The sequence below is a fragment of the Fundulus heteroclitus genome, chromosome 19 (assembly GCF_011125445.2).
Source record: "Fundulus heteroclitus isolate FHET01 chromosome 19, MU-UCD_Fhet_4.1, whole genome shotgun sequence".
Lineage (NCBI taxonomy): Eukaryota > Metazoa > Chordata > Actinopteri > Cyprinodontiformes > Fundulidae > Fundulus > Fundulus heteroclitus.
This window is the reverse complement of record NC_046379.1, coordinates 17,015,246-17,029,528: the sequence shown is the minus strand read 5'-3', so window position 1 is coordinate 17,029,528 and position 14,283 is coordinate 17,015,246. Positions and strand designations below refer to the sequence as shown.

The window sequence follows — 14,283 nt, the reverse complement described above, 5'->3', positions numbered from 1 at the left end:
CGGCCGCTGAACAAACAGCGATATGATTGGCGGAGCCGCAGGTCGGATAGCAGGAAGAACGTTACCGAAGAATAGGACGCTGATTTGAAATGGTTCAAACAGTTGGATTGCTCGCTTTTCTGCTCCCTAAATATTGAGCATGTTTTATATGAACGTAAAATACTTTCGGTAAGAGCGAAGAGTAGCTTATAGCTACACAGGTCGGACTGCTTTAGCTGTCGTACGGGTTACCAGACGGGACATTTTATTTGTATCGAGAGACTGTAAACATGACTTCTGTTGGATATTTGACGCACCGAAGGTTACTTTTAAACCTCAGTAAATCCCTCTGTGATCACAGACCGCCTGCCTGGCTCAGGAGCCAGAGCAGACTGCTCCGGACCTCCAGCAGGGCAATGACAGTCATGCCTGCCTGGGTTATTGATAAGTATGGGAACAATGACGTGCTGCGATTCACCAATAACGCCAGCTTCCCCGTCATCAACTACCCCAACGAGGTGATCGTGAAGGTGTTTGCAGCAGGACTGAACCCGCTGGATGTCAGCATGAGAGGTGGGTTTCAATCTTCAGGCAGAGATCGGTGAGAATAAAGAAGAGAAAGACGCATTCAGATGGTGACTGCACGTTTACTGTTGGGTTTTTTCTTCTTTTTTTTCAGCTCCTCCCATTAAGCCACAGCTTCTAACGAACAATTGTGGTTTTGTGGAATGGTATAACCCCGTGGACTTGACATGAGAGAGGGGGGGGGGGGGGGGGGGGGGGGGGGAATCATAGACATCATATACGTAGACGCGTCGTTGGGCGGGTTCTGCCTATGCTGCCTTGTTAAATGTGGCAAATCTGCAGTCACTTAAACAGTATCAGATATCTATCTATCTATCTATCTATCTATCTATCTATCTATCTATCTATGATAGATAGATAGACACAGACATCTATAATCTGAATATATATATATATATATATATATATATATATATATATATATATATATATATATATATATATATATTTATATATATTTATATATATATATATATAACACCTATTTATTTATAATACATCAAAATCTATGGACATCTATATCTAAAAACATTAATAACCCAGTTATTCGTCCTTTCTGGTGCACACACCTATAGAGGTGTAAGGCAGATACCCTGGCCCCCCTGTGTCCACCACCCCCTCCCCACCCCAAATTGAAAGGCCTGGCTCCGCCGCTGTTGAGAAAAGAACCCAATCGCTTATCACCACCTTAATGGGATTATTAACAGGGTTATTTATTATTGCCCTGTTCTTTGATTATTAGCTTTTCAAATGTACATGTTTTCTTTAGTCTTTTATTGCAGCAGCACAGTTATGTAATAGAAGAATACTTGTTCTGTGTCTGTACTTCTTTTTAACTAATTTCTGGTTTATAGTGCCTCTAAAAGGGGAAAAAAATTGCGTTTTCTTTATATAGACTCTTATGTTAATTTTTGTGTGTAAATGGACTGAACTTATATAGCGCCTTTCCAGTCATACTGACCACTTAAAGTGCTGTACACTAGAGCCACATTCACCGAGTCGCACTCGCTAACGCACACATATTTTTACACCGATACGCAGCTGGGAAGGCAACTTGGGGTTAAGTGCCTTGCCCAGGGGCACATTGACGTGTGACAAGGGGAAGCTGGAATCAAACCCACAACGTTCCGATTGCAAGACGACTACTGAACCCTTCAAGCCACAGTTGCCTGTGTGTGAATTTGAAAAAATTTCAAAATACATTTTTGAAATCTACCCCTGAATTTGAAAAGTGCATGCAATTTAATCATGCATGAATATTTTTGTGATGGTAGTCAAGCTAAAATGTGTGTGGGGGAAAAAAAAGTTCTGGCTTTGAGCTTCACTCCCTGTCCCTGATCTTGTCGCTTTTGGTCTTCAGTAACATTTTGACTGCCCTCTCCACTAGAGTAATTCAAAGCTTTTCACTTTAAAAACATTAAAACCACGTCGTCACTTCCAGGTGGCTATGGCTCTGCTACGCTGGCCATGAAAAGAGACCCTCTGAACATCATGCAGTCGGGCAACGAGTTCCCTCTCGTTTTGGGAAGAGACGTGTCCGGCGTCGTCATGGAGTGTGGCCTGGATGTGAAGTACTTCAGAGAGAGGGACGAGGTAAGCAAAAAATGATTTTATGTCTATGTCGAGTATGTAGTCAGTCAGACTATGTCTTAACCGTTCCAGTGCAGTGATAAGAAATTGCAAATGAGTTTTACAACACATAAGGAGCTTCATCTGAATTATGTGTACGTTATTGTTCTGTGTGGACAAATTGCAGCAATGTAACATACTGTATGCCTTGAGTAGTTATTGCTTGGCCAACTTAAAAAGGTATGAATTTCACTTGAAGTTCACTCTGGCTGCTGATTCTGTCCTACTTTTTCAAATGCACTATATTGCCAGAAGTATTTGCTCACATGCCTTGACTCAAATATGCATTTAAATGATCCATTCCTAATCCATAGATGTTCAATATGACGTCAGTACACCCTTTGCAGCTAGAACAGCTTCAGCTCTTCTGGGAAGGCTGCCCACATGTGTGTTTATGGGGATTTTTGACCATTTTTCCAGAAGCGCATTTGTGAGGTCACACACTGACGTTGGACGAGAAGGCCTGGCTCTCAGTCTCCGCTCTAATTTATCCCAAAGGTGTTCCATCGGGTTGAGGTCAGGACTCTGTGCAGGCCAGTCATGTTCATCCACACCAGACTCTTCCATCCATGTCTTTATGGACCTTGCTTTGTGCTCTGGTACACAGTCATGTTGGAAGAGGAAGGGGGGCAGCTCCAAACTGTTCCCACAAAGTTGGAAGCATGGGATTGTCCAAAATCTCTTGGTATGCTGAAGCTTTCAGAGTTCCTTTCACTGGAACTAAGGGGCCAAATCCAGCTCCAGAGAAACTACCCCACACCACAATCCCCCCTCCACCAAACTTTACACTTGGCACAATGAAGTCAGACAAGTACTGTTCTCCTGGCAACCGCCAAACCCAGACTCGTCCATCAGATTTCCAGATGCAGAAGCGTGATTCGTCACTCCAGAGAACGCGTCTCCAGTGGCGGCGTGCTTCACACCACTGCATTCGACTCTTTGCATTGCACTTGAATGCAACTACTCGACCATTGAAACCCATTCCATGAGGCTCTCTGCGCACTGTTGAGCTACTACGAAGGCTACATGAAGTTTGGAGGTTCTGGATGTACTACATTTTATTCAGGAGTTAGAAGGGTGCAATGTTGAGGGTGCTGCTCCCGTAATCGTGTCTAGAGGGGATGAAGGTTTCAGAGGCAGAGAAGAAGAGCCAGAGATTCCTCCATGGTTACAAACTTGTATGGAGGGGCCTTGCATGAACTGGTCAATAGTGAGGCAGAAGTTTCTAACATGGCTGATTTATTGTAGATTTCATTTTTCTGAGACTACTAATGAGAATGGTGTGGGTCTTATGCATTTGGGAGAGATGAATGTCTGGATGTCGTCAGCATAGGAGTTGAAATGGAGAAACAGTGGAAAATGATTGAGGACAAAGAGTGGAGGACCAAGCACAGAACCTTGTGCTGCAGAGATGATAAACAGATAAAATCATGTAGAGTATATCATCGTAAATTGAATTTACGCCTTTTTTATTTTACAAAATGATACAAATCATAATAGGAGCTTTATTTTTTAAAACAAACTGAAACACCTGGATACTTGAAAGTTGGTGCCAGCTCTTTAGTGACTTGGGGTTTCTGATTAAAATATTCTCAGACAGAGCTTATCAAGCTGTTTGAAAGATTTGCCTCCTCTGTCTTTAAAACAGCTCACACATGACTCAGCTGTTCTTCTCTGATATCGTTGGCATATGAATATATTTACAGGTTTTCACAGAAATATGTCTAGGGAAGTGATTTACAATGTCATCAGCTTAAAGTGGAAGTGACGTCACAACATTTCCCCTTATTTATTCACAAGTAGGTTAGTGGGTGTCATTTTAACAAGTTTTAACTTGATAAGGTCATTTTTGTTTTTTGAGCTCTATGGACTGACTATCCTGATATTGCAAGATGCATTACTGTGTAAAAGTTTAATCCGCCACTAGTGTCTATAAATGTTCTTCTAGTAATAATGAAGTGACCTTGACTAATTGTTCTCCTAGATTTTTAAAAGACGTCTTGCATTTCCTTGTTATTTTCCACTGTTGGTGAACATTGTGTTGGTGTGTTTGTCCTCCAGGTGTGGGCAGCGATTCCACCATGGAAGCAGGGCAGCTTGGCTGAGTTTGTGGTTCTAAGTGCCAATGAGGTATGCATATTATTCCTGAAGTATTGTTCTTGTAAATGTATCAACTTAGTGTTCAGATTTCCTGATTGCGTTGTTGAGTTTTGTCGGTGTTGGTAAGGTGAACCGAGCAATTTGCTTTCTGTTGTTTATTGTTGTTTAGCTCAGTCATAAGGCCAATTTGTGAAAACATCGACAGGTTAGCATACAAGCAAATAAGAGGCTTCGAAAAGTAAAGTACCGCTATCTCGTATTAAAAACAGTCTGACCAAAGAACCTGTACTGAAAATAGTGTTGTGTGTTCTGCTCAGATATCCCACAAACCAAAGTCAATGAGTCACACAGAGGCAGCAGCCATTCCCTATGTGGCGACCACAGCCTGGTCTGCGCTGGTGAACACGGGTGGACTCAGTAAGGACAACTGTGCCAACAAACGGTGAGGCAACACGGACACACACACTTCAGGCAAACGTTAGGGTGGGTCAGGTTGCCTTATGGTGTCAGAGTGGGTTTGATCTACATCAGGGGGGAAATGGGGTATTTCGTTTGGTACATGGTTGCCTTAAAACCGACTCCTTGTCTTACTTAAAGCTATTTTATTGAAAACTGACGACAAGGCACAGTGTCAGAGGGGACTGAAAGTATATAAGATCAGAGTTAGGCTCCAAGCTCCCTTCTAAAAGTCTTTACCACCATATTTTTCGGACCATAAGATGCATCTTATTATAAGGCGTACTGTGAATTAACTTGTCTATGTGTCTTTGTCCACACATAAACTGCACTGGATTATAAGGCGCATTAAATATTCTTACCAAATGTGTAATATCACTCCTCCACTCCGCGTGCACAGCTCTCTCCTGCGAGCTACCTGTAGGACTACACTGCCCTGTTCCTAACACAAAATCAGTCAGTAAACACAACTTCATATATAAGTCGCACTGGATTATAAGGTGCACCATACATTTTTGAGAAAATGTAAGGATTTTACGTGCGCCTTATAGTCAGAAAAATATGGTAATCTTTAGTCATTGTGTCTCCCTGCAGATAATTGAAAATCAATAACTATAAACAGTTTTTTGTACTTACAGTAACTCTGCTTGTGGGAAACTAGCTTTAAAAAGGGAAACTAATGCTCTTTGACTGTATATAAAATGGCTTTTTAGTCATAAGCTAGTTTTACAGAGGAAGACAAAACAAATATTAAAAATTTAAAATCTTAATGACGCTGCAGGGAGAAGCCACCCAGCAATCTCAGGCGAACATTTCCCACGTGTTTTGATTAGTAACCTGAAAGATCCCCGGTTCCTCTTTTCTAAATATGGCCCCTGGTATGGAAATACCATAGATCCAGATGTCTCCAGATTTGTTTCAGTACTCCATGCACTGTTATTGACACAGGAAATGTCAATGCAGCATAAACATAAATCTTAATCAAATTAGCCAGAAATAGGGATTTATTCAACATCTTCAAGTGTATTTTTCTTTCTCCTCTTTTGCAGGGTTTTGATCCTTGGAGGATCCGGGGGAGTTGGAACGTTTGCAATTCAGGTTTGTATTCAAATGTTGATGATTGGGCTAATCAAAAAAACATTTTTTTTTTAAATATTAATAGTTTTTTTGAAAATTCATAATTAAGGAATTGCTAAACATTTACTTAGGCTGACTGTATCAGTCGAAAGAATTGTGGGTTTTATTCAAACTTCCAGCTCAGCTACATATGTAAGATTTGCCCTTGAGCAAGGCACTTAATCCCATTTTGCCAACTAAACTGTGAATGAATCTGTGAGTTAGAGTTTGTCAGAGTGGCTTTGTGAATGCAGTCTCAGTGTAAAAGCACTTTGAGTGTTTGGTATGACTGGAAAACTCCTAGAGATTCAGTCCCCGTTTAAAGCTTGAACTCTTGTACAGATGCTGAAAGCGTGGGGAGCTCATGTTACAGTTACTTGCTCCCACAATGCCGAGCAGTTCGTAAGAGGGCTCGGGGCGGACCATGTGGTCGACTACACAGCCGGACCTGTTGAAGAGCCGCTAAGCGCTCTCGAAAAGTAAGTCGTTTTTCACCTACCTTCGATTGTTCTGACGATCTAAACCAGTTCTGGCCCACCTTTTATGAGCGGTCCTCAGTCATTGTCTCTCCTTTTGTCTCCTGTACGCTAAGATTTGACCTGGTCCTTGATAATATAGGGGGGGACACTGAGCGATGGGCCCTTGGCCTGCTTAAACCTTGGACCGGAGCCAAATACATCACCCTTGTGACACCTTTTCTCCTGAACACAGACCAGCTGGGTATAGCTGACGGCATGTTGCAGACGGCTGCCACAGTCGCCACCAAAGCCATCAAGGTATTTCTGGTTAAGTGACATGGAAACGATCTTTACTGCCCAGCCTTTTTATTTGCATCAGCTCACATCAACGGGATGTGATTGTACTGGGACTTTTTATATAGCAAAAAGAAGCGGCACAGGGTAAGATCCAGGTAGCAAAGTTCTGCAATAGCTGTTTTGACATACAGGCGCATCTTAGCAAATTGGAATATATGGTAATTGGAAAGATAATCTATTTTAGTAATTGGATTCAAAAAGTGAAAACTTTATTTAGATTATTACACACATAATGATGTATTTCAAGCATTTACTTCTGGTAATTTTGATGATTATGTCTTACAGCTAATGGAAAAAATAGAATTCATTTATGGTACTCAAAAAAACAGAATGGTATATAGGCCTATTAAAAAAAAAAAAAAAAAACTTTACACATAAATGTTATGTTATGGCCTACACAATAGGGCAGTTCTCAAATGATGTCACATTTTTCCAGAGAAAGCCGGTTTCCCGGCTGGTCGGACAGGAAGAGCGCAAATTACATTGGCAACAACCGCAATACCAATCATTTTGGAAGATCACAACGTCCCAGGAGTTTCATTTTAACCTGTTTCAATGGAGAAACCCAGCATAGAACAGCTGAAACGTTGGCTGAAATGCAGAGGGCTCAAAGTGAGCGGAAAGAAAGCAGCATTAGTAGAAAGGTAGGAGAGGCTCTCCTCTCCTCTGTCACAACGGATCAAACTCCAGGAAGAAACCCGTTGAATCCATGTAGAATTGCGGCTAATACTAAGAAAAAAACATATATGTATTATTACAGGCCTATGTTTTAATTTATTATAGAGCTCATTGCAGAAAATAGACTTAAAAACAGTCAATCATCCCGCTGTAATCAGACACTCACACCCCGTCTCCTCTACACACACACACACACACACACACACACACACACACACGCTCTCTTGCTGCGCGGCCTGATGACCAGAAAAGGCCATTCTGTCTGGGGGAAAAAAACAAAGCCCAAAAACACAATCTCACGTTCAGAAACAAACCGACTTGACAGTTGCCCAGCAGATAGCCATTGATGCCCTCAGACCCGGCTATTTAAAAATAACTCGAGCTTCAATAACGTGTGTATGTTTGTGTGATTGCCCCTTCCATTTCGTTTTTTGATGAGATCGAACAAAACCAATTTTTTTTCTGACTTTGTGGCTGCCATGAATATTTATCCTTTGTGAAAAACAGTGGGTGGTACTAGTTCTCCAGCTAAACCTCCATAACGCTGGAAGCTACAGACACAAACTTTAAAATGACACCAAAAAAAAAACAAATTAAGCAAAAGTTGGTGGCAATTGATGCCTTACCCACCAAAAAAAATGCAAATGGCTCCCACCTGCTATACCTGTTTACTGCACTCTGCGTTGTGATTTTGCACATGTAAAGCAGTTGGCACGAGCAAAACGGATGCAAAACATGGAGCAAATTGGGATACTCTGTGAATCGTCCCCTGGAAGCTCTAGACTGGGTTTTTTGTGTCAATTGAACTTGAGGGTAGGTATAGGCTAGACGTACATTTAGTTGATTGTAACTTCCAATATTTACCACTTGAGGTCCCTTCCTTAATATTTGAACCTGTACGTTGAAAATCAGATTGGACAAAGGAACCTAAACGTTATAAGCTTTAGGCTAAGGCGTTAACCCCGGTTCTCTTTAAACATTCGTTTCGGTATCTCACTAAGGGATATATCAGGGCTCCTGTAATGCCAGATAAGCTCAGTTGAAGATTAACAGATGCACTTTGCACTCATGCCATTGTGGAGCCCACACCCAGAACCGTAGCTTTTTGCGCACCAACTCACGAATAGCTACTATTTGCCCTCATATGCACTGCACATGGAAAAGGCTCTTGCACTCTGATTTGTATCAGTGAAGTCCTGGGGAAGCCCACTGGTAGCTAGATTCACAGGCCAGGCCCATAGAGCCATGTGCTCTGGATGTGGCGTCAGGAGATCTCTGCGCGGAGGGAGCGGCCACGGCTCGCTGTGCAGTGACGGGACAATCTCAGCTAGCCAGCTGGGAGCTATCGGAACGAGTGCCATCAGAATGAGATCCAAAGAGGTCGACTTCCGCTCGGCTGTCCCTCTCCCATATTTGGGATATCACCTCACTGTGGAGTTTCCACTCCTTGTAGCGGGGATTGCCCCTCGACACTAAATCTGCGCCCCTGTTCACCACCCTTGTCCTGGAGTGGCTTTCCCTGCTAGTAGATGTATGGAGCCACTTTTGTGTCGTCCGTTCTGACCAAAACATGGTGCCCTCTGATAAAGGGCGGAAAATGTGTCAGTGCCAGCATCACGGTCATTATCTCCAGACAGTTAATGTGAGGCAAACGCCATTTGCCATCAGCCCCTCGCGTGTGGCTCCCCAACCTGTAAGCAGGGGCGTCTGTGTTCATGGCCATCCTAGTTTGGACGGTTCCTGTGGCAATGGCTGCGTTGAGAAAAGCAGGACGTTTCCACAGATTCAGAGCGCGTGTCAGAGAAACCTGGACCCTGCGGTGAGCGTGGCATTTGGGGCTCAAATTGACCGCTGGAATGGTCGAATGTGCAGACGGCCGAATGTGATGACTGCCGGCGCAGACGGCTTCAGACCCAGCAGCCTGAGGCATAATCTGAATTTCACATGTGTGCCTCTGCGGAAAAGTGCCAGACAAGCCCGAAAGGCTTTTATTCGTTCTGTTGAGAGGTGTGCCCTGAACTCGACTGCATTCAGGGTCAGACCAATGAAGGCGATTACTTGTTACTGGGGTTAAAATGCCTGTTTCCCAGTGTATTGTGAAGCCCGGAGCAGCTAGATGCAGAGTAAGCATCTCGGCATGCGTCATGTGTTCCCTTGGAGACTGAGCCACAGTCAGCCAGTTGTCTATTTACATTGGCAGAAGTATTTTGCCCCTCAGAGGCGCGATGGCAGCCTCGGTGCATTTCACAAGTGCTCAGTGAGAGGCCGAAGGAAGTACCAGATACTTTTATGAGCGGTCCTCAGTCATTGTCTCGCCTTTTTTCTCTTGTACACTAAGATTTGACCTGGTCCTTGATAACATAGGGGGGTGACCCTGACTGATGGGCCCTTGTCCTGCTTAAACCTTGGACTAGAGCTAAATACATGACCCTTCTGACACCTTTTCTCCTGAACACAGACCAGATGAGTATAGCTGATAGCATGCTGCAGACGGCTGCCACAGTCGCCACCAAAGCCATCAAGGTATTTCTGGTTAAGTCACATGGAAACAATCTTTACTGCATTGCACTGCCTTTTTATCTGCACCTTCACTTCCATAAACAACTTCACCATATAACGTTTGGCCTTAAAATTCACATCTCTGTTTCTATCCATACATTCAAGTAAGGTAAAGAAAATCCTGAGAGGCAAATGCAACAGCTGACTTTGTGGCCCCGTTGTAGTTGGCCAAAAGATGACAAAGATAAATATTGCGGTGCTACATCTAGTATGTTGCTGCACACATCCTGTTTGGAAGAAAAGTGCAAAGTCATACCTGACATAAAACAGAAACAAAACCTGCAAGTGTCGAGTAAGAAGTTAGTGAGGGTTAACCAGACTACAGATGATGTGAGAAAAACGGAGAATCCCACGGTTATTTGTACGCACAATAACGAGGAAGCAGACGCAAACACCACCCAGGCACTGTGGCTTCGTTGTGTGTGTGTGTGTGTGGTGGACTGATCTGTATTTTCCCAACTCGGATAGATAAAATGACCGATGTTTGGAAAGAAAAAGTCCATTGTATTAAATGGTTGATTATTTATACACAGTGATGCCACCCACACATGCACTGCGGGGAGTAACTTCCTCTTAGTTTGTTTTCTGTGGTGGCCATAACTCCATGCAGAGTTTGCACCTCTGCGCTATATGGTTAGTTCTCTTGCAGTTTGCTGCACCACATAATCCACAACTTGTACTAACCAGGCATTAGTCAGAGACGTTTGTACGTAGGTGTATGGTAAAACAAGAACATGCAAATGCGGTCAAAAGTTTGATGTTGCTAAAATGTTTAAATTTTTAAATCTGGGTTTTATGTATTGAACTAAAATACAAAATCTTTGTCTTTTGTTTGTGGGAGGTAAAAATTTTAGAAGTTTGAGTCCTTTCAGTCGCTCCCTTAATCAGGGGGTCGCCACAGCAAGTCATTACAACTTGCGTACAGACTTGGTTGCGTCAGGAATGCTCTTCCTAATCGTGGGATACCTAAGGGGTTCTTAGCGCCGGTAAGGGACATTGCAGGGTTCCTAGGCAAAACTAGCTGTGGGAGGAATTCTACAGGCTACTTTTCCTACGTCCTTACTGACTGACTGCACTATTCGGACAACATTTGTCATGGCGATCCGCTAACGCACTTCCACTTTTGCTGACGAGTTCTTGCTCTAGACTATAAGGGTATTCGGATGGAGCCCCAGACTAAGCCCGCCATAACACCACAGAAGTACTTCTACACTACATTTATTCCCACACAAATATATATATATTCTTTTGTAAAAGACTTTTTAATTATTAAACACGGATGTATTTTCTCTCCTAATCTATTCCTGTTGTATTTGTGTGTCCCAAACAAATTTCCCCCAGTCCATTTATTGCCATCTCTCTATTTTACATTCCTTGTTTGTATATTATGTATTTCAGTCTTAACGTGCATCTGGAAAATGTAAGAACATAGGGGGCAGGACCCAGGCTGAGCTTCAGCTTCTTGTCTGAGTGAGGTCAAGCCTTTAGGAAGTGGGTGCTCGGCCTCTTCATGCCTGCCTGGTTTTGAAAAGGAGCTGGTAGTTCATCAGAGATACATCCTGGGGGAAGAAACTGCCTCTGTGGTGGCTTTTTTCTTTTTTTTTTTCTTTTGCAAATAGTCCTTTGTTGGGAAAAATCAGCCATCACAGAGACAGTTATGTTTTTTCCTAAAGAAGTAAGTCGCGTTGTGGATTTGGTCGTAGATAGTGCTGTTAGTCAGGATAGCTTACTGTATCCTGTGAACTGTAACTGAGAGAAAACCTCACAGGTGCCGTACCAAGATAGTTCTTCCCCGACAGAGTGTATTTCTCCTGCGTTGAGGGCGTGCCCTGGGTAGGACAAGCGGACCGGGTTGACTCCTCCTCAATTCCAACCAATTAGACATGGAAGTCGTATTGTTCTACTTTTGTGAACACGTGTAACTCGTTCAGTTTGCGGGTTGTTACGAAAAGGGAAACATTTATTGTTCTCACGTGGTATCGCATGTGAGTGTTTGTGAAAATTTAGAACGTTTGGCTAAGAAGTGGAAAATCGAGTCTGTGTTAAGTTGATTCGTATCAGCATTAAAGCTAGGGTCTGCGATTTATTTATTTAATTTTTTTTCCGGAAGTTTCCCCAAGTCCCTTTTTGAATAATAGCGCGTGCGCAAGACCGTCTTACCTGCTCTTCAGGGGGATCGCGTCCTAAAAGTCTCCCAAATCCAATCTGGTCTTATTACTTTCTATGTAGGCTTTCCTATTCTCATAAAGTTGTATGCGGTTCGCTTCTTGTGACTCTCAGCAATGTTCAAAGTCTATGGTGACAGCAGTGGAGCGACAGCGGTGCATAGCATTAGTCCGACAACCCAATAGTTTGACAACCCTAATCCTAATCCTAACCCTAACCCGACAACCTAAGTCATGACCATTCTGTCTAATGTGGGAAATGTTTCGTTTTCTTCGCCATGCACTCACCATAAAGTTCAATCTAATGCCATCAGAGAGTACTAGGCATGGTAACTGCTGATACAGATAAGAGGAATTTGGGCATAGGCCTGCTAAGAATCAATACTAAAAACCAAGCTACTTTTTTTCATCTTGAAATTGGGTGTCGGACTATTGGGCAGACCCCCGCAACAGTGAACGGCTAACCGCTAACCTAGCTGCTAACCTAGCTGGATATATAAACACTAAAAGTGCGCATGTGCAGCCAGCAAGCGGAAACTATGAAGGAACGAGCATGGACACTGGCGTTACGTGAGCGCGTCAGAACGTTTGGCATGTGGGACAACCAATAAATCAGGCGATTTCCCCCAGAGCTTGTAGGACAGAGGGGAATAAAAGCAGGAACAAAACTCTGTCAAATCCAAGTCCTTCGGACCGAGGGTCATGGATTGGTTAGAGCTTTTACAGGCCTGCAGCTATCCTTCTTCCACTTAACAATAACATGCTACTTTCTGTTGATGTATCATGCAAAATGCTGTTAAAATAAACTCAACCTTGAGGCAAAATGTGAATAACTATAAATACTTTTACAAGATGTTGCACATTCTTATAAAGGAACTCACTCTGTTAATGTTAACATTTTGGTCAAGATGTACAGGAAGTCCCAATCAGCTGTTAGACATGAACCGGGCTCCTCTTCCAGTCACTGGGCCCATCAAACTTTTCATGTATATTTTTAAAGACCTTTATAAATAGATGTTTTTTTTTTAAATAGATGTTTTAATAAAAAGGTAATAGGATTTCAATAAAAAAAATACACAGTTAAATTCTGTTTTTCTGCAGCATTTAGTCAAAGGAGTTCACTACCGCTGGGGTTTCTTTGCACCGAGCGGCCCAGCGCTGGATGAGATCAGAGAAATGGTGGACGCAGGACAGGTATGATGTCACACATATTTTTTATGTAAATTATGATAACACATGACAAACCTGCATGCTTTCTGCACGCCTGTTAGATCCGCGCCGTGGTGGAGGAGACGTTCAGCTTCTCCCAGGTCCCTCAGGCATTCGAGAAGGTGGAGAAGGGCCACGCCCGAGGAAAGACGGTGGTGGAAATCAGCAAAGGGGGCTCTTGATGTACAGCATGGACTCTGAACGAGAATGTGCATGCATTTGCACATTTAGGACACAAACTACTTGAAAATAAGTGTAATGCAACAGCTCACTCTATTGCTTTCACAGCAGATGCACAAGCAACCCTAACTACGGTCACTGTGTTTGTTGCTACTGCAGCGTGTGGCTTTTTGTACTTGAAAATGGACTCAGAAGGCTTCGCGAACATTTCATATTTTTTATCGACTTGCTTGAGATAAAATAAACAAGCTTCATTGCGTCCTTTTTTACTTCTTGGCTTATAAAGCCTTCTTATTTTAAGCACAGTTTCCCAGCACACAGTGTGATGTTTTCATTTCACTTTTTTCATGACAATTATAGAAAAGGTTTTTCTCCTCTTGCTAACATTGCACAGTGCTTTGCAAACGCAGTCAATGTTTGCCACTCGACCTCCGTGGCTTTGTGACAAACTCTGAACAGCTTTTCTCATTGGCTTTCTTTCAAATCTTTCTGAAGATTTGTAATCAGACAAAGCAATAGTGATGGTGATGTCCTCCATTGATGCCCCTATTGCCTTTCTTTTTATGTTGCTTATCTGACGTTAAGCTGGAAATTATCCGTTGATCCATCCATTGTCTTCCGCTTGTCCGAGATCGGGTCGCTGGGGCAACAGGTCCAATTGAGAAATCCAAACTCTTCCCAGTGACATTCTCAAGCTCATTCTGGGGGATCCCAAGGTGCTCCCAGGCAAGACGGAAGTCCCTCCAGCAAGTTCTGGGTCCTCCCAGGAGTCTCAGTGGGACGTGTCTGTGGAAAAAAGCTCAAAGGGAGGT

General features: G+C 43.0%; 1 protein-coding gene across 3 annotated transcripts; it reads left to right on the top strand.

Annotated features, from left to right (window-relative positions):
* The first annotated feature begins 40 nt into the window (after positions 1–40).
* rtn4ip1 (reticulon 4 interacting protein 1) lies at positions 41–13,740 on the top strand. Of its 3 annotated transcripts, none has more exons than XM_036151102.1 (10): positions 41–168; positions 341–552; positions 2,006–2,157; positions 4,255–4,323; positions 4,611–4,735; positions 5,799–5,847; positions 6,208–6,344; positions 6,458–6,641; positions 13,184–13,276; positions 13,354–13,740. In XM_036151102.1, the coding sequence occupies exons 1-10, from the start codon at positions 140–142 to the stop codon at positions 13,471–13,473; spliced, it is 1,170 nt and encodes a 389-aa protein (XP_036006995.1). In that variant the 5' UTR covers positions 41–139; the 3' UTR covers positions 13,474–13,740. The 3 variants fall into 3 exon arrangements, with proteins under 3 accessions (XP_036006995.1, XP_036006994.1, XP_036006996.1); XM_036151103.1 differs by having other exon boundaries at positions 74–92; XM_036151101.1 differs by having other exon boundaries at positions 64–552.
* Positions 13,741–14,283: the final 543 nt, after the last annotated feature.